We start from the raw sequence: 24,039 nt of genomic DNA, 5'->3' as shown, positions 1-24,039 counted from the left end.
TTCCTCAGCAGTCTCCAAAGGTGTTACCAGGAGATCAGCAGTCTGACTGGACACACTGAGTGACCTTGGCAGCCATCTTTAATACGGGCAGTTTTAATTAATATCAGTGCCCTGCTGGATTTGGCAAGCATTTTAAAGTGGACAGTGTTGGGAAAGGATCCACACCTGTCAGGGACAGAGAGCTAGCCTTAGGGAAAGGTTTCTGTGTGAGTAAGGAGAGGTTGCCGTATGCTACTGGTCTGTTTATCAGCTACTGATGGCGTCTGGTGGTTGACAAAAATCTGCTCAGCCACCTTCCAGATAAACTAAGAATGAACAAGAGGCTTGTAACTCTTTGCTCTGTACAGGATATATGCATTCCAAAGGCATTGTTCCAGAAGATGCCTGAAGATCTTCTTATAATATTTTTTTTGCTGTTTGCGCATAGCCGGATAAAATGTCATTGCCTGATCGGCTCTGTCGACACCTCCAATGGTGTTATTATAGTCTATCACAACTTGCGGCTTCAGCACATCTTTCCCACCTTTTGTGTGGACCATGGCAGTGGAAGTATTGTGCACAGTACTCCTGAGACACACGTCCTTCTTGTCTCGCCATCGCATTGCCATCATCTTACCCTTCTGCCAGGCAACACTTTCTCCGGTTTTGATTTTTTACTTGGCAAACATAGATGGCATGTCACATTGGTTAGGCCAAACAATACCATATGCATCAGTCTTGTTTTGTAGCAAAACCTCATACAGTTCCGGAAACGTGTAGAAATTGTCCATGGTCACACAATATCCCTGGTTCAGCAATGGCTCCAGCAGTGTAAGGACAGATGATGAGGCCATCCCATAGCCGCTGTACCTGGGGTTGAACTTTGTGCCTTTACCGGTGTAAATGACCAGATTCCAGATGTATCGAGTGGATGACTCGCAGAGCATGTAGAATTTGATGCCAAACCGCGCTCTTTTGGATGCAATGTACTGTATCCAGCTTAGGCGTCCCTTGTAGGCCATCAAACTTTCATCCACGCTGACGTCCCTTTCTGGCACGTAAGTCCGCTGCAAATTGGTCACAATAATTTGGGATACCTCCCATATTTGTTTTAGTTTGGGCACAGGATGCGTGGCCTCATCAAATTCTTCATTGTTCGTGAAGTGGAAATACTTCGTTATGAGGGAAAACCGGTATTCTGACATCACAGTGCCAAAAAACGGAGTGGCCAGTAACTTATTGGTGGTCCAGTACCATTTCTGGAGCGGTTTCCCCACCACACCCTGAAGAATGATGAGTCCCAGAAACTGCCAGATGTCCTCTTTGGTCACCGGTTCCCACTTTCTGCTTCTGGAAAACCTGGCATGCAGCGTAGCGGATTACTGCTCTTGGTGGGGATTTGTCTCAGTGCAAATTTTTTCAATTACCTCTTCAGCAGGTATGCCAAAGAGTTGTCACGCTCAACATCTACCTTCATCCCAGGTGATCCAGTGAACGGGAATCTTGGAGGCGCTACCTGGTCCGTATCGCAGTCAATAGGGCATCAAGTGTGCACATCGCTAAGGTCAGGTGCAGGATCATTGCCGTTGTCACTTGCCAGATCAATGTCAGTGTCAGATGACAAATCTCCCCACCACTCACTATCGCTCAGTTCTGCAAGCACCTCCATGTCGCTGTCGCTGTCACTCAACTGGCCCAAAAGCACTTTTGTAGTAAAGTGGCGCTTTTTTGATGCCATGCTATAAATATTTTATGAGCGCAAATATCAGTAAAATGGCAGGCAAGGGGCACTGTACAATGATCAAGTGTCAGATCTGAGATGATACAGTTTACACTGTATCACCTCTTTTATGTGTGTGTCACTTTTGAATTACCCGCCCAGTTCCGCTCCCATTGCGCCGCTGCTGCTCGCAGGGAATGTAACCAGGAAGTCGGCGATCACAGCGGATGACATTGCTGGATCGACAGGAGAAGGTAAGGGGGCTGATACCTCTGCAAGTGTGACAGCGAAAATTAACCCAGAGTCACGCTCGGGAATGCCGCCAGGGAGGTTAAACTTATTCTCCCTGGAGAAGAGACAGTTTATATGATCACATTATGCAAACCTTTAAATGGTGACTGTATCATTGGGGGGAAAACTATTTAACCTAAGGTCTTTAAAGATGGCACACAATCCAGTTGGATAAAAAAAGGTTCAATCCTAAACTGTATGAGGCATTTTTTACTGTTAGAGCAGTAAGGATGTGTATCCCCCTCCCACAGTTGGTGGTTTCAGTGGGCAGTGCAGATAAATAAAAATAAAACTTGTAGATGTATTTTTTAGCAGACACACTGTACGGGAACATTGAAAATAGTAGTGAGATAAACACACACACACAAACAACACAGGTTGAAACCGATGGACCAGCGACTTTATTCAACCATAGCAACTATGTAACTGAAACATACATGCTTGAGGTAAAATGAAACTATTATCAATAAAACCACAACTATGTATGCACATCTCCTGTAATATAATAGATCAATTTAATTGTATTTTATGATTTTAAAATAAAATAAATGAACGTTGTGCTAAAATATGCTTATCTGTTAACATGAAATGGATCTGCAAACACAAATCTATATAATTTGAACGTAATAATAAAATGGTATTTGTTTGTCAAAGCATATCATTGCAGCCCTAAAAGATGTGTCACAGTTGGGTCATAGTCATAAATAAAAGTGTCTGCATAGGCCACCTCTTCCTCCCTCCATCTCCCTCCATCTCTGTTGCCCATTTAAGGACAGTTACAGTGAACCACAGCTTCTCTCTTCTACATCTTCCTCCCACACACCAAAAATCTATAAAATGACATAGTGCTACGTGTGCATATCCTGCTACTAGGAAGTTACTCATCAGATGTTGGCGTAGTCAGGATTTTATATTTTGTTATAATTATCTTATGGCAATCACTATGCTGTTTCATAACATTGAATGCAGTAGTGCCAAAGTGGCTAAAGGTGGGTACACACAAGTAAAATTTGATTTGAGAACTATTGATTTCCGAATGTTCATTCACTTCTCTAATGGTAAGTGGGGTCAAATCAATGTTCATTTTTGACAGTAGTTTTGAGAGAATTCTAAGGAAGAAGAAATAACACATTTCAAACTTGAATGTGGTTTTTGTTTCGGAAAAAAACATACATATTGTAATGAAACCTGTTTAATACTTATTGGATTCCATTAAAATAGCAGGTCTGGATGGAGTTTTAAAGGCTTTCAAACTAAATAAGTTGACTAAATGATGGCAAGAAAGAATGTTGTGATGAATGATTTTGGTACAAATGTTTAATAACCACTTCCATACAGGGCATTTTCACCCTTTTCCTGCCCAGACCAATTTTTAGTTTTCAGCGCTTTTGCAATTTAAATGACAATTGCGCGGTCATGCAACACTGTACCCAAATGAAATCTTTATGTTTTTTTTCCCCGCCACAAATAGAGCTTTCATTTGGTGGTATTTGATCATCTCTGCGGTTTTTATTTTTTGAGCTATAAACAAAGAATGATTTAATAAATATCACAATTTTTTTTAAATTTTTTTTTTTCCCTCAGTTTAGACCGATACATATTCTTCTACATATTTTTGGTAAAAAAAATCGTAATACGCGTATATTGATTGGTTTGCGCAAAAGGTATAGCATCTACAAAATAGGAGATAGATTTATGGCATTTTTATTTATTATTTTTCTTTACTAGTAATGGCGGCGATCTGCGATTTTTATTGTGACCGTGACATTGCGACGGACATATCGGACACTTTTGACACGTTTTTGGAACATTCACATTCATACAGCGATTAATGCTATAAAACTGCACTGATTACTGTGTAAATGTGACCGGCAGGGAAGGGCTTAACACTAGGGGGCGCTGAAGGGGTTAATATGTTCCCTGGGAGTGATTCTAATGCCCGGTACACACGATCCAATTATCGGACGAATGATCGTCCGTTTTTTTTTTGTATGCTAATCTCACGTTGAATCTGATGAGTTTACTAAAGTCACGAAAATTCTCGTACGGCAGAATAAAAAATCGGAAGTGATGTCATGTGTTGTAATGCATTTGTATTGCATTTTCGAACGACAGCTGTACTGATTAAACGAAAATCGTACGATCTGGCATCATATGAAAAACAATTCCGTGCATGTCCGATAGAATAAAAATGGATGAACTGTCCTGATCGGCTCTCGGAAGCTCTGTACTAACGATCCGATCATCGTACGATCGTTTCGAAAGCGGCTTTTTTCGTACGATTTTCGGATCGTGTGTACGGGGCTTAACTGTAGGGGGACTCACAAGGGGAGGAGACCGATGTGTGTTCCTCTGGGAACACACAACGGTCTCCTCACCTCTGACAGGTGACATTGCGGCCGCCGGTCACACATACCGGGTCACAAGTGTTGCCGTGCACGCCCTAGATTGCCAGGAAAAAAAAAGACGTCATATGATGTCCACCCGGATCGAGGGAGGGTTCCTGCCGGCGTCATTTTATAATGGCCCGGTAAGGAAGGGCTTAAACACAATTCTACTGCTGTGTACCCAATTTAGAAGCGAGGACACTGAGAGACAGGATAAACATTTGGGCAGACAAACCTTCTGAACAGCCTACCCAGTGTATGATAATTGGCTGCCTCTGGCACGTTATGGTCCAACAATTTTGTACTTGGGCCTAAGGCTCTTGTACTGTAACCATCTGGCATCAAGGATTATTTTGCAAATCTCTATGGCACTCACTTTTTTGTATTTTCCGAACATTATGTATACAATGTTACCTCATTCCAGATATCGTCCTGAAGAAGCGGTAGAACCTCGCAAAACATGTGGAGGAATACATGTCCACTGAGGATCCACTACATCTTTTGTCTACACCTCAGAGTACATAAATTATTAGTGAAACACATGTACAGATATATTTTTGAATATTTTTTCTTGTATGAACATTTGTAATTATGTTCCTGTTTTGGTTATCCTCTTTTTACTCTTTTGTACAAATAAAAAAACTTTTATTTTATGTGTATTCTGTCCATGGTACCAAGAGAGTACATTTTTTTTTTTTTTTTGGACACTACCAGGGGAATTGTCTTCTTCCTCAAATTTCCATTTACTAATTGGATGATGGTACCCCCACATTAAACCAGAGTTTAGTTTTGTTAGAGGCCTTCTCTTGTCTATGGCGCTCACCATACTGATAATAAAACTACAAAAACCAAGACAATTGATGCACAAAAACAAAAGTCCAAGTAATCAGGGTAAATGAATACACAAAGTGATAAATGTGAATCTATAATAAACATCAAACGTGACAATAAACCAAGTGAGTTGGTGAGCAAGTAAATATATAGTCCAAATATTCCACTGAGATGGAAGAGACTGTATAATTAGTTGTCTGTGGGTAATCCACCACCATGAAGATTAAAGGCTTACCAAACGAGTTGGACCCAGCAAGGCTTACGCCTGATGAGTCGAACAGGCTTGTTGGTGTATCACACCCAGGGAGAAGTAAGCAAGCACATGTTCCAATAGAACCAGGCAGAGGTATATCACAGTATTGAACTCAATGAGTATACACCATGGATAAGGCAACGGTACTTCATATGTAAATCCTCCCAATGTATCATGTAGTAAAAGAAGAGGAATTGGGCCACATAGTCTGATTCATTCAAAAAGCTCAGATATAGATATAGAAGCATGCCCCTTTAACTATATTTCCCACAATTCCCTGAGGTGGTGGTAGGATGACAATTTTAAGGAAAGCAGGAGCAAGCACCACAATAGACACATTATATTAATAGTAAGTGATATCCCATGTGCAGATTTTTTTTCTTCAAAATGTAGGCTTTAAAGCAACTTGAATTAGTATAAAATATATATATAGTATCGTGTGTATATAGCCCATTTGCTCCATTGCCCCTGCCAGAGCTGTCAAAACCAGCAACAGCATTGGCTAACTTTGCTCCTATGATAAAAAAAATTCAAGATGAATTGTAAATGCCGCGTACACACGATCATTTTTCGGCATGAAAAAAAAACTTTGTTTTTCGGCATGTAGAAAAAACTTAATTTTTAACAACTTCATCATTAAAACGATGTTGCCCACACACTGTCGTTTAAAAAAATGCTCTAGCAAAGCGCGGTGACGTACAACACGTACGACGGCACTATAAAGGGGAAGTTCCATGCGGATGACGCCACCCTTTGGGCTGCTTTAGCTGATTTTGTGTTAGTAAAAGACGATTCACGCTTTTCTGTCTGTTACAGCGTGATGAATGTGCTTACTCCATTACGAACGGTAGTTTTACCAGAACGAGCGCTCCCGTCTCATAACTTGCTTCTGAGCATGCGTGGGTTTTTAACGTCGTTAGCCCACACAGGATAATTTTTAACAACCCGAAAAACGACATAGTTTAAAATGTCGTTAAAAAATGCAGCATGTTCGAATTTTTTTTTTTTTTGTCGTTTTTCAGAACCCGAAAAAAATGATGCAAAGCCCACACACGATCATTTTAAATGACATTTTTTTAAAACGTCGTTTTTTACATGCCGAAAAATGATTGTGTGTACGCGGCATAATAACTTGGTTTTCCACATAACTAATAAGCACTCTCTTGACAAAGTGGTCAGTTGTTGCTGAATCAATCCCCTTCTAGATTACCAAAGCCATGGACCTATAAATGTGGAACACATTGCATTGTTACTGATTGCAGGTTGTTAAAATGGGCTAAAGATGGCAGTTTAGTTGGCACAGGAACTATTATAGCAATGCTAAGAATGCTGGAACATGTATGCTGCAGGCAGAACTTCTTCATTCAGATAAGCTGGAATAGAACTACAGATCCCATGTAAGTGAGGAAAGGGACAGGAGCATATAAAAAAGAAAACCCCGGAAGCTTTGAGGGAGAGAGAAGAAGACTGAGAGAGAGGCAGGACGTGTGAGAGAATGGAATGCTGATCCAGGAGACCATAGGCCCGGATTTGATTGGGCCAGAGAGCAGAGAAGGGGATTTCCATAGCGCTGATCATATTGAGAAGCAGGATGGTCGATCCTGCAGGCAAACAGATTAAGTCATCACCATCGCCACCTCTACATCTGTGGGAGGACAGCGAGGAAAGGGCCCATCCTTGGCAGTAAAGCAATTACTTTGTATGGCTAGCATGAAGGACTGGTTGAGAGAGTTCCTAACCCATACCACACCATCACATTCTACAAGCTCATTCGTTGTTGTTACCATTCACTCAAGTTCAGGTCTCTTACAGCCCAGACTGCCACTTAGAGACACAGACTCTGCAGCCCTATCAGAGCTGCAGCCTATCTATACTAGCTGCCCATTTAAGTACTGCACACAGGATATCATCTTAAATACTTTCTCTTTGCCTGATTAGACAGGAACTGTAAATGCATATTGCCTCAGGCCTATTCTACCCGAAGAAGCCACACGTTTCACAAGCCAAGTTCTGTATTTAAAGGCGAGATATTTCGGTTAAAATCTTCTTCCACCCCTCTTCAGCTTTGTAACCTTCTGACATCTTTAAAATGACTTCCCAGCTTATCACATTTATCAAAAGGACAAAAAAAGTAGCTCCCCCTATGGTGGGACTTTAATAGGTCAAACATTGATGTGTGTATAAAAATTGTTTTAATGAGAAATAGTACACATGATTACAAAATAGATAAAACATGCATTGAACAAACAGTATGCATGTATGAAACAGATGTACATATACAAAACACAAGACAGCACATATACCACAATGTATGGCAAAAGCAAAACTCTCCTAAAATGATGATTAAAAAAAAGGCCTTTTCCCTGCTATGCCTGTCTGTTGGCTGGACTGACGCTCAGATGCAACCCTACCTCTTCTAGACATCTTGTATTTGCAAAAACTGCATTTATGAAATCGCTTGGATCATCCTCACAATAACCTTGATCACACTGCTCCCCATCTGTGACCACTGATGACGGTCTAATACCAGAAACTCGTCAGGCACTTGGGAATCATCATTTTAGGAGAGTTTTGTTTTTGCCATACATTGTGGTATATGTGCTGTTTTATATATGTACATCTGTTTCATACATGCATACTGTTTGTTCGAGGCATGTTTTATCTATTTTGCAATCATGTGTACTGTTTGGCCTATTAAAGTCCCACCATAGGGGGAGCTACTCTTTTTGTCCATTATTCTAGGGATGTGGCCAATACGATTGATTTAAGTGAGATGGTGATCACCTCCTCTTTGTCCATTTATAAAAAGGGAACTCTGCTTGTTTGGCCACCATCTCTGGGGGGAGGGGGGGGGGTAATTACTCATAAAAAGGAGACTACACCTCCACTGTCCATCAACGTAAAGAGCTCCATCAAGCAGGCAGAACATTTTTCCTGCATCGTGTGTTTTCTTAAGCCCTGGCTCTGGTTACTGGGAGACCACAATTGAGGCAGCCTAACATTCCTTGCTCTCTTCTTTTCTGCTAGTTTGGGTAAAATTAGAGTTATGTTTAAAGATTAAATCCCGAAGGGCAATTGGATTTATTTAAAGTGGCACTGTTTTCTTATTTATTTATTTGCTTCCTTTGTTATGTTATTTTCTTTTTAAATATCAGACGTTAATTATGTGCCTATACCAGTGTTTCTCAACTCCAGTCCTCAAGGCGCCCCAACAGGTCATGTTTTCAGGCTTTCCATTATTTTGCACAAGTGATTTGATCAGTTTCCCTGCCTTAATAATTACCACAGCCGTTTCAACTGAGGGGAATCCTGAAAACCTGACCTGTTAGTGCGCCTCGAGGACTGGAGTTGAGAAACACTGGCCTATACTACTTCCTATCTGATTCTCATATAGGGCTCATTTACACTTACTTCAACACACATTAACCGCTAGTTTACACTTACTTCAAAAGAAGGCTTCGGACACACTTTGTTAAAGCTCTCTAAAGCACCAGCCAAAGCCTCTGTTCCTAAATAAAATGGTTAGCTTACAGTCCTGTTTACACCTTGTTTTTGTTTGCTTTGCTTTAGGCTTTGCTTCAAAAATTATACCCCATATCACTTTAGTTGTGCTTCAAAGCATCTTCAAATCCCCCTTAGAAGTCTTTGGCCCCATACACACGAGAGGATTTATCCGCAGATACGGTCCAGCGGACCGTTTCCACGGATAAATCCTCTCAAAGAAATCCGCTGATTTCGATGGGATGGAGTGTACACACCATCCCATTGAAATCCGCGCGGAAATCCTCTGCCGATGACGTGTCGCGCCGTCGCCGCGATTATGACGCGGCGACGGGCGCGACGCTGTCATATAAGGAATTCCACGCATGCGTCAAATCATTACGACGCGTGCGGGGAATCCCTTTGGACGAATGGATCCGGTAAGTCTGTACAGACGAGCGGATCCATCCGTTGGAATGGATTCCAGCAGATGGATATGTTGTGCAGCACAACAAATATTCGATCTGCTGGAATCCATCCCAGAGGAGATTTCTCCGCGGAAACAGATCCGCTGGCGTGTACACACCATAGGATCTATCCGCAGAAACCCATTTGCTGGGATTTATCTGCGGATAGATTCTATCGTGTGTACGGGGCCTTTGGCAACTCACGCTTGAAGCCGCACCGAAGCCTCTTCGAAGCCCCACAAAGCCTCATCTAAGCCGCATCAAAGCCCCACCAAAGCCTCACCAAAGGGTCATCAAAGCCCCATCGAAGCTCCACCAAAGCCTCATCACCAAGCAAAACCAAGGTGTAAACAGGACTGTATGCTAACTATTTTATTTAGTAACAGGAGCTGTGACTGCTGCTCAGAGAGCTTTAACAAAGCATGTCCGAAGCCATGTTTTGAAGCAAGTGCAAACTAGCCCACTAAATTTTTTTTTTCAAAGCGGTGTACTTAATCTCTGTCTGATAACCAAGTATGCAGGTTCAAAGTGGTGTCAGCAGGGGTTGTGCTTCACTCAGGGCTCAGTGAACAGGGGGCCCCATTATACTCAGCGGCTCCTGAGGGGGTAGAACTACATATGTTTGCCTGATATGTCATAGATACTCCCTGTCCTATACTCAAAACCAATCCAACAAAGCAGAACCACCCAAGGCAAATCAAACTGTCCACAGCCAGGTCATGAAAAACAAAATGTTGTCACGATAAATCAGCCATGGACATGTAAAGCTGATAAAAAAAAAGCCATGCGTAACTAATTCTTGAGACAACCCTGCTGCATCTACTTGCTATAATATGTATCTAGTATAGCTGTTTCATTGATGACACTTCGAAGATAGTTTAGGCAAGGATACTACAGGTTTTCACACCAGGTTGCCATCACAACTTAAACAATATGATTGAACATACATAAAACTGGGAACTTATACATGAAACTGGGAATTATGCTTGTCTTTGATTATCTCTCAGTCTCCAAGGAGTTACTTCTTTATATTTCTAAATGTACAGGAAAACTATTTATAATATGTTGCAGACTACAGGCCTTGATGCATGATAAAATTATTATTTGCATAAAAATATATTTTAAAGACAAAAACATCTTACGAACAACATAAACTGTTAATATAAATACATGTTTTAAGACATTATTTGGAGAACATTAAAAATTCTAAAATTAACATTTGTTAAACTTCAAGCTAGAGAATATGATACAAGGGTTTCCCAAACTCCAGACACTTAACCCGATGTATTTCAGTGTTTCAAGCAGTATCAAACAGTAGCTTTGGAAGCTATTTTAGTAAAGGATACAAAAATATAGTCATCCATATATCTTTTCTTAAGGTTATCCACAATAGCATCCTCTGTGATCTTTGAAAGCAAGACCATGTCATCAACTCCACTTTGCTTGACATTTTGGCTCTGCCAGTGATACCGTTCTTTGCTACCCTAGGAAGAAAAACAAAGAAGTAGTTAGTGTTTTACTGGGAACTAGCATTTATTGTATATATTTAAAATTTTATTGTAAAACAGGAAATACGGTATGTCTCACTATATAGCTTATATAAAGTGATTGATGCATTGTATAACTGCATAAAAAACATATGCTGCTATGAAAAAGAAAAAAAATCTTGTCAAACTCTAAACAAATTTAGTTGGAAAAAATCTACTGGGTATTAAAGTGGTTCAAAGTGACCACTAGCATTTTGTGCATGCTGGCAGTTCAAGAAAAAACCCTACTCCAGAAAAAGATTTATGAATGAATCCTTGCAGTGGGGCCCCACCGCATACCAAGGGGTAAATGCTAATTTAAGCTGGCCATACAAGGATCGAAATTCAATCTATGTATGGCCACTGTGGTTGAAGAGAAGTCGATCTACTTATCAGCTTCTGTTCAATCGCCCTGTTAGAAAATTTCCACTTGATTAGCACTGCAGTCTATAGACATCAGCATCGATCAGTGTATTCTGATGGCGGGGAATTCTCCCCACTGTCAGAGTACAAAAACACAGCAGGGAGGATTTCCTCATTAGCCTTTAAAGGGGTTGTAAAGGTTTGTTTTTTATTTTCTAAATAGGTTCCTTTAAGCTAGTGCATTGTTGGTTCACTAACCTTTTACTTTGATTTCCCTTCTACATGTTTTATTTTCTTTGTCTGAATTTCTCACTTCCTGTTCCTCCTTAGTAAGCTGTTCTGGCTGACTAACCACCAACCAGAACGGCTCAGATGATGGGGCCAAGCTTACTGAGGAGAAACAGGAAGTGAGAAATTCAGACAAAGAAAAAAAAACACTTAAAAGGGAAATGGAAGGAAAAGGTAAGTGAACCAACAATGCACTAGCTTAAAGGAACCTATTTAGAAAATAAAAAAAACAAACCTTTACAACTCCTTTAATGTGTGGATTAAGGAATTGGGTCAGTTTTTTTTGTTCAACTTACTAGACTATGAGGTAGGAAGGCTGCCGCTCCAGGTGAGCACACTAGAACAATCAATGTCCACTCAGAAACCAATGGGTGCAGGCAATGCACGAGATATGCAAAAGAGGAAAGATATGGACAGCCGCACTCCAATTTCTTAAAAAGACGTGCCCTTTATTGGGTAAAGGAACATTTTAAGAAATTGGAGTGCGGCTGTCCATATCTTTCCTCTTTTGCATTACTAGACTATGACCAGCCTTAGTCTAGGGACAGAGGTCTGTAAGCTGTGACTGTCTCAGATTGCACTCTAGTCTCCTAAACGTACAATATTGGGTTAATGTCCCTGTATTGTATGTGATGATGCCCAGGCTCCCTTTACAACCTGGAGCTTTGGGTGGAGGAGAAAAGCAATGGAGCCAGCTGGAGTTATGAATTAGATAAGTGATACAGTCACTTCTGCAATCCCCTAGACATAAAGAGCAATTAACGCTTGTATTCCTTGTTGGGGGAGACCATTGAAGTTGGGCTTAAAGGCCCATATCCAGAATAAAATTGGGGATTAAAGCCATCACTTTCAGTACATAATATCTACACCCTGGCACCCTCTTATGTCTCAGGTGTATAACCAGTGGCACAAACACTGGGGCATTCATACTCTCACTGATACCAATGTAAGGGACAGTCTTACTTCTACTGACACTAATGTAAGCAGCATTCTTACTCTCACTAACAACATTCTTATGCCTTGTACACACAATCTGAATTTCCGATGGGATAAAATCCGATGGAATTTTCCGTCAAAATTCCGTTCAAGCTATCTTGCATACACACTGTCAGATCAAATTCTGACCGTCCAAAACGGTGACGTAAAACACTACAATGAGCCGAGAAAAATGAAGTTCAATGCTTCCAAGCATGCGTCGACTTGATTCTGAGCATGCATGTTTTTTTCTCCGTCAGAGTTCCACACAGACGATCAGAATTTCCATCGAAAAAAAAATAAAACATGTTCTATTTCTAAACTCCGACGGAAAAAAGTCAGATGGGGCCCACACAATGGAAATACTGATCGTGTTTACAAGGCATACGTGGTATTCTTTCTTACATTGATAACAAAATTATTGGCATTTTTCCTCAAACTGACCACAGATGCTGGGGTATTTTGTATTTCAACTAGCCACCAATATTGGGGCCACTTTCGCTCTCACAGACGACCAATAACAAAGCATTCCTACATTCACTGCTGGCCAGTTATATACTAGTCAGTCTTCCTCCAAATGACCATTAATGTAAGGGTCAGTATGTTACATACTTCTGACCACTGCAATCTCTACACTGTGCTGTATATTACACTCTTTTGACCGGTAATCTTGGCCAGCAGCACTGTGCATGCTTTTTTTTGTATGTTATATACTTCATACAAAAGTGTTAATTGCCTTAACACTTGCTGATTGTTAAGTAAGTCCCATTTATTTTAAATAGGTTCATGCTGTATTTTTATTTTATTTTCATAAAAGCAATGGAAGAGTTTATTTAAAAAAAAAAAGTGAAATAATTATTTTTCTTGTTTTTGTGTGCCTGTAAATGTCTGTGGGTAGAAGCACAGGAGCATATGTGTGCAATGTTCCATTTAACCATACCCTTTTATCCTATGCTCACTACTCAACACACAGTGACCACTGCACGCTATGGTCACCTATGCATACTGGTATTTTTCTCTCTGCAGTTTGCCCAAGATCTTTTACAATGCTAGCAATGGCCCTTCTGAATGCTATATCATGTCTTCCTCAGGAACAATTTGACTAGATCTTTTAAAGCAAAAATGCCAGCTGTAAAATGCCTATTGGACAATTAACACTACAAAGCTTTAGCAGTGAACGAATTTTAAAAAATGTAATGGAAATACTACAGTGATCAGGGTAAAACTGTAAAACCTAAAATAAAGGCAAAGGATAACCTTAAAATTAAAAAAATGTTTTTCTACAAATGCCTAGAACATACAGTATATGGTTTGTAATCAGGTAGCGGATTTGTAAAACAGAACCTACATTTTTATATTCATATTTTTTGATATAAAAGTAGATGTGCATTATTCTACCAATCCTAAAAGCTATTTTAAATAGATTCACTTCAGAATCTAAGCCCAGCGTCTCAATGTGTGTTTAAAGGTCATATCTAAAAATTCAGAAAGGTACATAATTCTAACAAAGATTGTGTGAAAAAAAAAATTAAATTATGATTAAATTATTTTAAATATGAATCACTATGCAGTGTTATTTGCAGTGTTCAGTCCAATTTCAGCAAGATAAGATTGATGACCACATACTAAATGATTGTTCTCAGGGGAAACATCGATCTGCACAGTTTGTCTGCAACACTCTCTTCCTTCCTCTCTGTATTAACATAAACTTGCAAGGTTAGCAGAGCAGACCATGAAAGTTCGAAGATTACACTGCAGACAGGAAGTTTGCTGTTGTGAGAGCAAATCTGGCCATAGAGGGATCATAAATCGTCCAGTTCAGCGGGGACTGGCTCATTTTTGATCCATCTGTGGCCATTCCAATTGAGGAAATGTTGATGCACTGATCAGTGCATGCAGCCAACCACCTGCAGCACTGGTCAGTGCATTCTGCCATGCTGTCAGCATACAATAGTGCAGCGGGGAGGATTTCTGTGGTGATGGGGGAACCTGTTGTTTCATTGTTGATCAGCTAGCTGGCTGATTAAAAAACAAACAATCCTCTATAGCAGTGGTTCTCGGGATCGGGACCCCCTCGGGGGTTAAATGACGATTTGCCAGGGGTCACCGAATCCTGGGCTGTTCCTGAAGCCCACACTGCTCTCCTTGCCTTTTTGCAGCCGCCCAGCAGGGCTGTCCCTGAAGCCCGAGGCCGCCCACTCAGCCTCTTCACAGCCACCCACTCAGTTCATGGCATGGCTGGGGGGCAGAGACTAGAGGTCAGCTGACTGGTAAAGAATGAAGTGGGAGGGGCTAGAGGAGACCCTATCTCCTGTTTTTAGCATAGGTGTCACTGCTGCGAGACACCACAAAGTCGGAGACACAAATTACTTGTCTTGCCTTGGGTGCCGACAACCCATGCTATGAAATAATTTTACTGTTGGGGGTCCCCACAGCTTGGGAAATTTTATCAAGGGGTCACGGCACTAGAAGGTTGAGAACCACTGCTCTATAGCCAGCTTAATTGCTCTGGCCCACTAATAACTTCAAGCAGCTCTCAAAGCCGAACTAAACTTTCCTATCCAACATTAACTTGTTTTAATTCTTATGCTGCTAGCATTAGTAAAAAGGCAGGGAAGTCATTTATATTTACTTGCTTTTTTTTTTTACATCTCTTCAGTTGCTTTCTGGTTTTCGTCCTAGGCCAAAATGATGTCATACATCTCATGAGTCTTTATGGCCCCTTTTTCTTTTATTTGGAGTAGGGTTGCCCAGATACCGATACCGGTATCGGTATCGGGACCGATACCGAGTATTTGCGGGAGTACTCGTACTCGCGCAAATACCCCCGATACCTAAATAGAATACTTCCCCCCCCCTTCCCCCGCCGCCGCTGCCGCCGCATCGCGCCGCCTCATCGAGGGACATGGCTAGAGGGACATTGCTGCATATGTGAGGGACATGGCTAGAGGGACATTGCTGCATATGTGGGGGACATGGCTGCATATGTGAGGGACATGGCTAGAGGGACATGGCTGCATATGTGAGGGACATGGCTAGAGGGACATTGCTGCATATGTGAGGGACATGGCTAGAGGGACATTGCTGCATATGTGAGGGACATGGCTAGAGGGACATGGCTGCATATGTGAGGGACATGGCTAGAGGGACATGGCTGCATATGTGAGGGACATGGCTAGAGGGACATGGCTGCATATGTGAGGGACATGGCTAGAGGGACATGGCTGCATATGTGAGGGACATGGCTAGAGGGACATGGCTGCATATGTGAGGGACATGGCTAGAGGGACATGGCTGCATATGTGAGGGACATGGCTAGAGGGACATGGCTGCATATGTGGGGGACATGGCTGCATATGGGGGGGACATGGCTGCATATGGGGGGGACATGGCTGCATTTGGGGACACATTTAAAAAAAGTATCGGTATTCGGTATCGGCGACTACTTGAAAAAAAGTATCGGTACTTGTACTCGGTCCTAAAAAAGTGGTATCGGGACAACCCTAAGGGAAGGAGGGGCTTTCTCCGCTAAGCACATCCTCCTGCATGGCTTAGCTAATGACAGATGGAGTCCAGAAAGTAAATTCCACACGAATCATCCACCCTTCAGCCTCGTACACACGACCGAGAAACTCGACAGGCGAAAAACATAGTTTTGCTCGTCGAGTTAGGCTGTCGTGGATCTCGGCGAGCCAAATTTCTCCATTGCCGTCGAGGAAAAAGAAGACATGCTCTCTTTTTGGCTCGAAGAGATCCTCGACAGTTTCCTCGTCGAAAAGTGTACACACGACCGGTTTCCTCGGCAAAAAAACAAAACAGCAAGTTTCTTGCTGGTTTTTGCCGAGAAACTCGGTCGTGTGTACGAGGCCTTACTTAGGATGGACTAGAAATGCTATGGGTGTTTTTCAATGGGATTTCTCAACAAAACAAAGCATGGAGACATAGATGAATAGGTGAATTTGCCTTGAATTTTTTTTTTTTTTAAATGAAATATCTTTTTTTGTTTGTGGTGCTGAAATACAGTTGAGTTTCACTAATACTGGGAAGGATGCTGTTTTGCCTTTTGTTTTTACATAGCACAGGACAATAATAAATTACACAATCACCAGCAGCCTGGACTGATATGAGTTCAGGGCTTCACATTGTGTAGTCAGATTCAGATTACTTCGATATTATGTATTTTACTTTTACACAAATGTAATACATCTAGGTAACATGAATACAGTCTTTCTCTTTTCTCTTTTTATGGGGGGGGGGGGGACACTAAGTGGGCAAAGGGTATTTATTTTACATGTAGCGCTACTCCCATTAAAGCCAGGTCTTCTCGACCTCAGCCCCGCAGCCATACACACAGCAGGCTCATTCACTCTTTCTCCAAAGACCAGTCTAGAGGATGTTTTTTTGTTGTTTTCATTTTTATAGAACTTGGATAGGGATGAGGGTAGTGCTGGAATAAGAACTATGGGCCTGATCCACAAAAGGGATACGCTGGCGTATCTACTGATACGCCGTCGTATCCCTGTTTCTATCTATGGAACTGATCCACAGAATCAGTTTCACATAGATAGGCAGAAGATCCGACATGTGTAAGGGACTTACACTGTCGGATCTTAGGATGCAGTACCGCAGCCGCTGCTGGGGGCATTTCTCGTCGAAATCCAGCATCGGGTATGCAAATTAGCACTTACGGAGATCCACGAAGCTTTTAAGCTTCGTTTTTTTCTCCGTAAGTATTAGTTTGCCGTCGCAAAATTAGGGATGCTTTTACAAAGTGTAAAGTTAGTACACCATGTAAAAGTATACCCTTCTTTCCCGCGACGCTGTCAATTTTTTTTTCAAATTTTTTTTTTTTCCGCCGCATCTCTTTTTTTTCCCGACGCAACTTTTTTTACCCGGCGCGATTCACAAAACTCGGCGTAACGTAATTTCGTGCAATGCACGTCGGGAAAATCGCGTCGGGAGCATGCGCAGTACGTCCGGCGCGGGAGCGCGCCTAATTTAAATGGGACTCGCCCCATTAGATTAGGAACGCCTTGCGCCGGACGGATTTAAGTTACACCGCTCAAAATTTCTAGGTAAGTGCTTTGTGGATCGGGCACTTAGGTAGAGATTTTGCGGCGGTGTAACTTAAATGCCAAAAGTTAAGTTACGGCCGTTTTTTGTGGATCAGGCCCTATGTACCACTTAGAATTTGGATTTAATTACTGAGCAAACTTTAATAGTAGAGTTTGAAGAACAAAGTCCCTTTAAATGAATGAATGAATGAATGAAAACTTATATAGCGCAACACATGCAAACTTAATCGCCTCTCTCTCATAAATAGGAAAATGTCTGGACAGAGCTCTTCAGGACACCAGGCGGTGTCCCCTTTAATAGACTTACAGCTAAATATAACTAGGCGCCAGAGGGTTAGCTAGAGAAGAAGGTCCCCAAGATCCAGCAATGTCTGTACTCACAAGGCTCAAGGACAGATGGATGCCTCCTTTCAATCTTCCAAGCGATGCCCTCCAGTGATAGCAGACAGATCTGTGGCAGACAGCTCCTCTCAGGGCCGGTACAAGGGGTGGGCGGAAGGGAGGGATGCCCTGGGCGGAGCAATTTATTGTAGGAAGGGGGGCGCAGTGTGCCGTTAAACTGTGTGGTTATACTTTCCAGGCAACAAGTCACTGACTACCGCTGTTTGCCTCGGAGTTTGCCCAGTTGCCTGTCAGTAAAATAAAGATTAGCGGCGGCCGCCGCAATGCCTCCTCTTCTGATCCGGTGCCACCCACTGAACTGAGGGGAGCAGGAGAACGTTGTGGTGCTGCTTGATTTCTCCTCCTTCCATCTGGCCTGTGCTGTGCCGCGCTAGCTCCGCCCACTAATCTGCATGTAGAGTCAGGAGTGAGGGCAGCAGAACTAAAGGATAATAGGAGAAGTGACCGCCCATGGAGCGGACGAATTAAGGTGCTGAAATCTCTGTATAATCTCTCTCTCATCATTGCACGGTGCAGACCCCCCTCTGCCTATCTATCTCTCCTTATGCCTGGCATTCTCTCTCTCTCAAAGCAAACTCACTTTTTTTACAGGTTAAAAAAATGGCCTGCAGAGCATTGCACTCTTGCTCTCACACATCATTGCAGCCCCCCTCTCTCACACACCATTGCAGCCCCCCTCTCTCACACACCATTGCAGCCCCCCCTCTCTCACACACCATTGCAGCCCCCCCTCTCTCATACACCATTGCAGCCTCTCTCTCATACACCATTGCAGCCCCCCTCTCTCTCACACACCATTGCTGCCCCTCTCTCTCTCACACACCATTGGAGCACCCTCTCTCTCATACACCATTGCAGCCTCTCTCTCACACACCATTGCCGCCCCTCTCTCTCTCACACACCATTGCAGCCCCCCTCTCTCTCATACACCATTTCAGCCCCTCTAACACACACACACACCATTGCAGCCCCCCTCTCTCACACACCATTGCAGCCCCCCTCTCTCTCATACACCATTGCAGCCCCTCTCTCATACACCATTGCGGCCCCCCTCTCTCTCTCACACACCATTGCCGCCCCTCTCTCTCTCACACACCATTGCAGCCCCCCTCTCTCTCATACACCATTTCAGCCCCTCTCACACACACACACCATTGCAGCCCCCCTCTCTCACACACCATTGCAGCCCCTCTCTCTCTCTTACACACCATTGCAGCCCCCCCTCTCTCATACACCATTGCAGCCCCTCTCTCTCTCACACACCATTGCAGCCCCTCTCTCTCTCACACACCATTCCCGCCCCTCTCTCTCTCACACACCATTGCAGCCCCCCTCTCTCTCATACACCATTTCAGCCCCTCTCACACACACACACCATTGCAGCCCCCCTCTCTCACACACCATTGCAGCCCCTCTCTCTCTCTTACACACCATTGCAGCCCCCCCTCTCTCATACACCATTGCAGCCCCCCTCTCTCACACACCATTGCAGCCCCCCTCTCTCACACACCATTGCAGCCCCCCCTCTCTCACACACCATTGCAGCCCCCCCTCTCTCACACACCATTGCAGCCCCCCCTCTCTCATACACCATTGCAGCCCCCCTCTCTCTCATACACCATTTCAGCCCCTCTCACACACACACACCATTGCAGCCCCCCTCTCTCACACACCATTGCAGCCCCTCTCTCTCTCTTACACACCATTGCAGCCCCCCCTCTCTCATACACCATTGCAGCCCCTCTCTCTCTCACACACCATTGCAGCCCCTCTCTCTCTCACACACCATTGCCGCCCCTCTCTCTCTCACACACCATTGCAGCCCCCCTCTCTCTCATACACCATTTCAGCCCCTCTCACACACACACACCATTGCAGCCCCCCTCTCTCACACACCATTGCAGCCCCTCTCTCTCTCTTACACACCATTGCAGCCCCCCCTCTCTCATACACCATTGCAGCCCCTCTCTCTCTCACACACCATTGCAGCCCCCCTCTCTCTCATACACCATTGCAGCCCCTCTCTCACACACACACACACACCATTGCAGCCCCCCCTCTCTCTCTCTCTCCCTCTCTCTCTCACACACACCATTGCAGAATTGCAGAATTTATGATTTCTTGGCCATTTTTCAGAGAATATGAATGGTAACACAAAGACATTTCTTTCACTCATGGTTAGTGTTTAACCACTTAAAGACCTCAGGTGTTTTTCAGATTTGGTGTTTGCAAGACTAAAACAGTTTTTTCTGCTAGAAAATTACTTAAAACCCCCAAACATTATATATTTTTTTTTTCTAACACCCTAGAGAATAAAATGGCGGTCATCGCAATACTTTTTGTCACACCGTATTTGCGCAGCAGTCTTACAAGCGCACTTTTTTTGGAAAAAATTCACTTTTTTGAATTAAAAAATAAGACAACAATAAATTTGGCCCAATTTTTTTATATATTGTGAAAGATAATGTTACGCCGAGTAAAATGATACCCAACATGTCACGCTTTAAAATTGCGCCCGCTCGTGGCATGGCGTCAAACTTTTACCCTTAAAAATCTAGATAGGCGACGTTTAAAAAATTCTATAAGTTGCATTTTTTGAGCTACAGAGTAGTTCTAGGGCTATAATTATTGCTCTCGCTCTAACGATCGCGGCGATGCCTCACTTGTGCGATTTGAACACCGTTTTCATATGCGGGCGCTACTCGCATATGCGTTCGCTTCTGCGCGCGAGCTCGTCAGGACGGGGCGCTTTAAAAAAAAATTTTTTTTGTTTTCTTATTTAATTTTATTGATTTTATTATTTTTTACACTAAAATATAAAAAAAAAAAAATTATCACTTTTATTCCTATTACAAGGAATGTAAACATCCCTTGTAATAGAAAAAAGCATGACAGGTCCTCTTAAATATGAGATCTGGGGTCAAAAAGACCTCAGATCTCATATTTAGGCTTAAATGCAAAAAAAAAAAGGAAAATTTGTCATTTAAAAAAATGACAGAAAAAAAATTGTCTCTTTAAGAGGCTGGGCGGGACTGACGTTTTGACGTCACTTCCGCCCAGCAGAGCTATGAGGACGGGTGGGGGCCATCTTGCCCTCACTCAAGTCCTCACTCTCCAGCCGCCTGCATCGGATCTCCTCCGCCGCTACCGACGGCTCCGGTAAGCGGCGGAGGGCGCGGAAAAGCGGCGGGAGGGGGGGGGCCCTCTCCCCCCACCGATAACGGCGATCTCGCGGCGAATCCGCCGCGGAGACCGCCGTTATCGTTTACACGGCCGCCCGCTGAAAACATGGATATCTCAGTTGTGGCAGCAGCTGCTGCCGTTACTGAGATATCCATGTTTAAAAAGAGGACGTATATATACAGTGGGGGGTCCTTAAGTGGTTAACTGAAGCCATTTATTATCAATCAACTGTGTTTACTCTTTTTAAATCATAATGGCAACAGAAACTACCCAAATGACCCTGACCAAAATTTTACATACCATGGTGATTTTAGACTAATAACATGCGCACAAGTTGACACAAAGGGGTTTGAATGGCCATTCAAGGTAACCATCTTCATCTGTGATCTGTTTGCTTGTAATTAGTGTGTGTGTATCAGGCCAGGTTCACACTTGTCCGACAAACACTCCGACATTGGGAGCTAATGTCGCATGACGTGTGAAAATCAATGTTTTCCTATGAGAGCCGTCTTAACTGGTCCGACACATGTAGGACCGACTTTGAAAATGCTCCCTGTACTACTTTGGTCCTACATTGATCCTACTTCAGCCCATTGAATATCATTAAAGTAGGATCAAAGTAGGATCCTTGTCCTTACCATCTGACTTTTGACATCCGACATGTGATTACAGCAGCAGTAAAAGGAATTTATCTCACTCTGGGATTGTTTTGATTGGTCAAAGAACAATTCAGACTATCACAAAGTCGGATCAAAGTAGTATCCTGTTCATGAAAGTCGGATGGATGTAGGACCGATGTAGGATCAATGTAGGATCAATGTAGGACCAATGTCGCAGAGCAAAGTAGGGTGTAGTATAGTGTGAACCCAGCCTCAAAGGTCAATGAATTTCTGGACTCCTGACAGACCCTTGCATCTTTCATTGAGTGCTGCACTGACGTTTCTGGATTATGAGTCATGGGGAAAGTAAAAGAATTGTCAAAGGACCTACGGGAAAAGTTAGTTGTATTGTATAAAACAGGAAAGGGATATAAAAAGATATCTAAAGAATTGAAAATGCCAATCAGCAGTGATCTAACTCTAATCAAGAAGTGGAAAATGAGGGGTTCTGTTAAAACCAAACCACGGTCAGGTTTGGTAGACCAACTAAAATTTCAGCCACAACTGCCAGGAAAATTGTTCGGGATGCAAGGAAAAACCCAGAAAGAACTGAAAATACAAGACTTTCTTAAGACATGTGGTGTGGCTGTTTCAAGATGCACAATAAGGAGGCACTTGAAGAAAGATGGGCTGCATGGTCGAGTCGTCAGAAGAAAGCCATTACTAAGCAAATGCCACAAAGCATTCCGCTTACAATATGTTGAGACCAAAATGTAGCTTTTTGGCCACAACCATAAACACTATAGTACATTTGTGATGTTAAAGGGGGAAATACACGGTATTAAGAACTGGTGTATTTAAAGTTACTAGGTATTTCGTTTCTGTTGCTTTTATGATTTAACCACTAGAGGCCCACGCTATTGTCGAATGATGGCTACAGCGCAGACCTGAAAATCTGGGAGGATGTCAATAGATGTCCTCCCCTTTACACACGCAATGTGCGCCCCCTGCAGGGCGCGCACAGCACGCGCTGTGATAACAGAGTCACTGAGACTTGGGTGATCACAGATCCGTGTAAGGGGCCGGTCCTGGTCCCTTACCATGTGATCAGCTGTCAGCCAATGACAGCTCATCACATGATGTAAACAAAGGATCGGTAATAATTTTTTTTTCTCATGCTTACAGCGTGAGGAGAAAAAAAGCCAATCACTGGCTTGTGTACAAGGGACATCTGTCGTGAAGAGGAAGAGGCAATTCTGCCTCATCTGTGCCCACCTGCCACCTGTGCCAGCGCCACCTGCCAGTGCCCACAGTGCCACTTATCAATGCCCACAGTGCCACCTGTCAATGCCCACAAGTGCCACCTATCAGTGCCCACCAGTGTAACCTACCAGTCCTGATCAGTGCCCATTATTTCCACCCATCAGTGCCCATCACTGCCACCCATCAGTGCCCATCACTGCCACCCATCAGTGCCACCTATCAATGCCACCTATTAGTGCCACTTCTCAGCGCCCACCAGTGCCACCTATCAATGCACTTCAGTGCCACCCATAGTGTCACCTCTCGGTGCCCACAAGTGCCGCCTATCAGTGCCCACCAGTGCCGCCCATCAGTGCTCACCAGTGCCGCCTTATCGGTGCCCATCAATGCAACCCATCTGTGCCCATAAATGCAGCCATCAGTGCCCATCATTGCAGCCCATCAGTGCCCATCAGTGCAGCCTCATCAGCGTACATCAATGAAGGAGAAAAATTACCTTTTTGCTAAATTTTATAACAAAATGTAAAAAAAATATATTATTTTTTAATCGGTCTTTTAATTTTTTTTAACAAAAAATAAAAACCGCAGAGGTGATCAAATACCACCAAAAGAAAATGTAATTTGGGTACAGTGTTGTATGACTGCGCAATTGTCATTCAAAGTGCGACAGCTCTGAAAGCTGAAAATTGGTCTGGGCAGTAGGGGGGTTTAAGTGCCCAGTAAGCAAGTGGTTAAAAAGAGTAAACACACTTAATTGATAATAAATGGCTTCAGCCAAACACTAACCATGAGTGAAAGGAAAGCACTCCTCACCCCCTTAATGCCACATTTGGCATGTAATATTTGGGGGGGTGTGGGGGCTTCGGTAGGAGTGGGACTTCCTGTCCTACTTCCTCCTTCTGCCCAGGGACCGCCTCGGCGACTTCTCTTTTCGCCTTAGGCGGCCCCTCCCTTTAG

At 43.2% G+C, this 24,039-nt stretch overlaps 1 protein-coding gene across 1 annotated transcript in view; it reads right to left on the bottom strand.

The window, feature by feature from the left end:
• The window catches only part of MYO1F (myosin IF), a 183,220-nt gene that overhangs the window by 101,904 nt on the left and 57,277 nt on the right, over window positions 1-24,039 (bottom strand). Inside the window, exon 2 of the mRNA XM_040327143.1 lies at window positions 10,755-10,892. Coding sequence (XP_040183077.1) covers window positions 10,755-10,892 — 138 coding nt within the window. The remainder of the gene's footprint in view (window positions 1-10,754; window positions 10,893-24,039) is intronic.

This window comes from Rana temporaria, chromosome 1 (assembly GCF_905171775.1).
Source record: "Rana temporaria chromosome 1, aRanTem1.1, whole genome shotgun sequence".
Classification (NCBI taxonomy): Eukaryota; Metazoa; Chordata; class Amphibia; order Anura; family Ranidae; genus Rana; species Rana temporaria.
The sequence above is the reverse complement of the archived record's forward strand: the minus strand, read 5'-3'. Positions and strand labels throughout refer to the sequence as shown.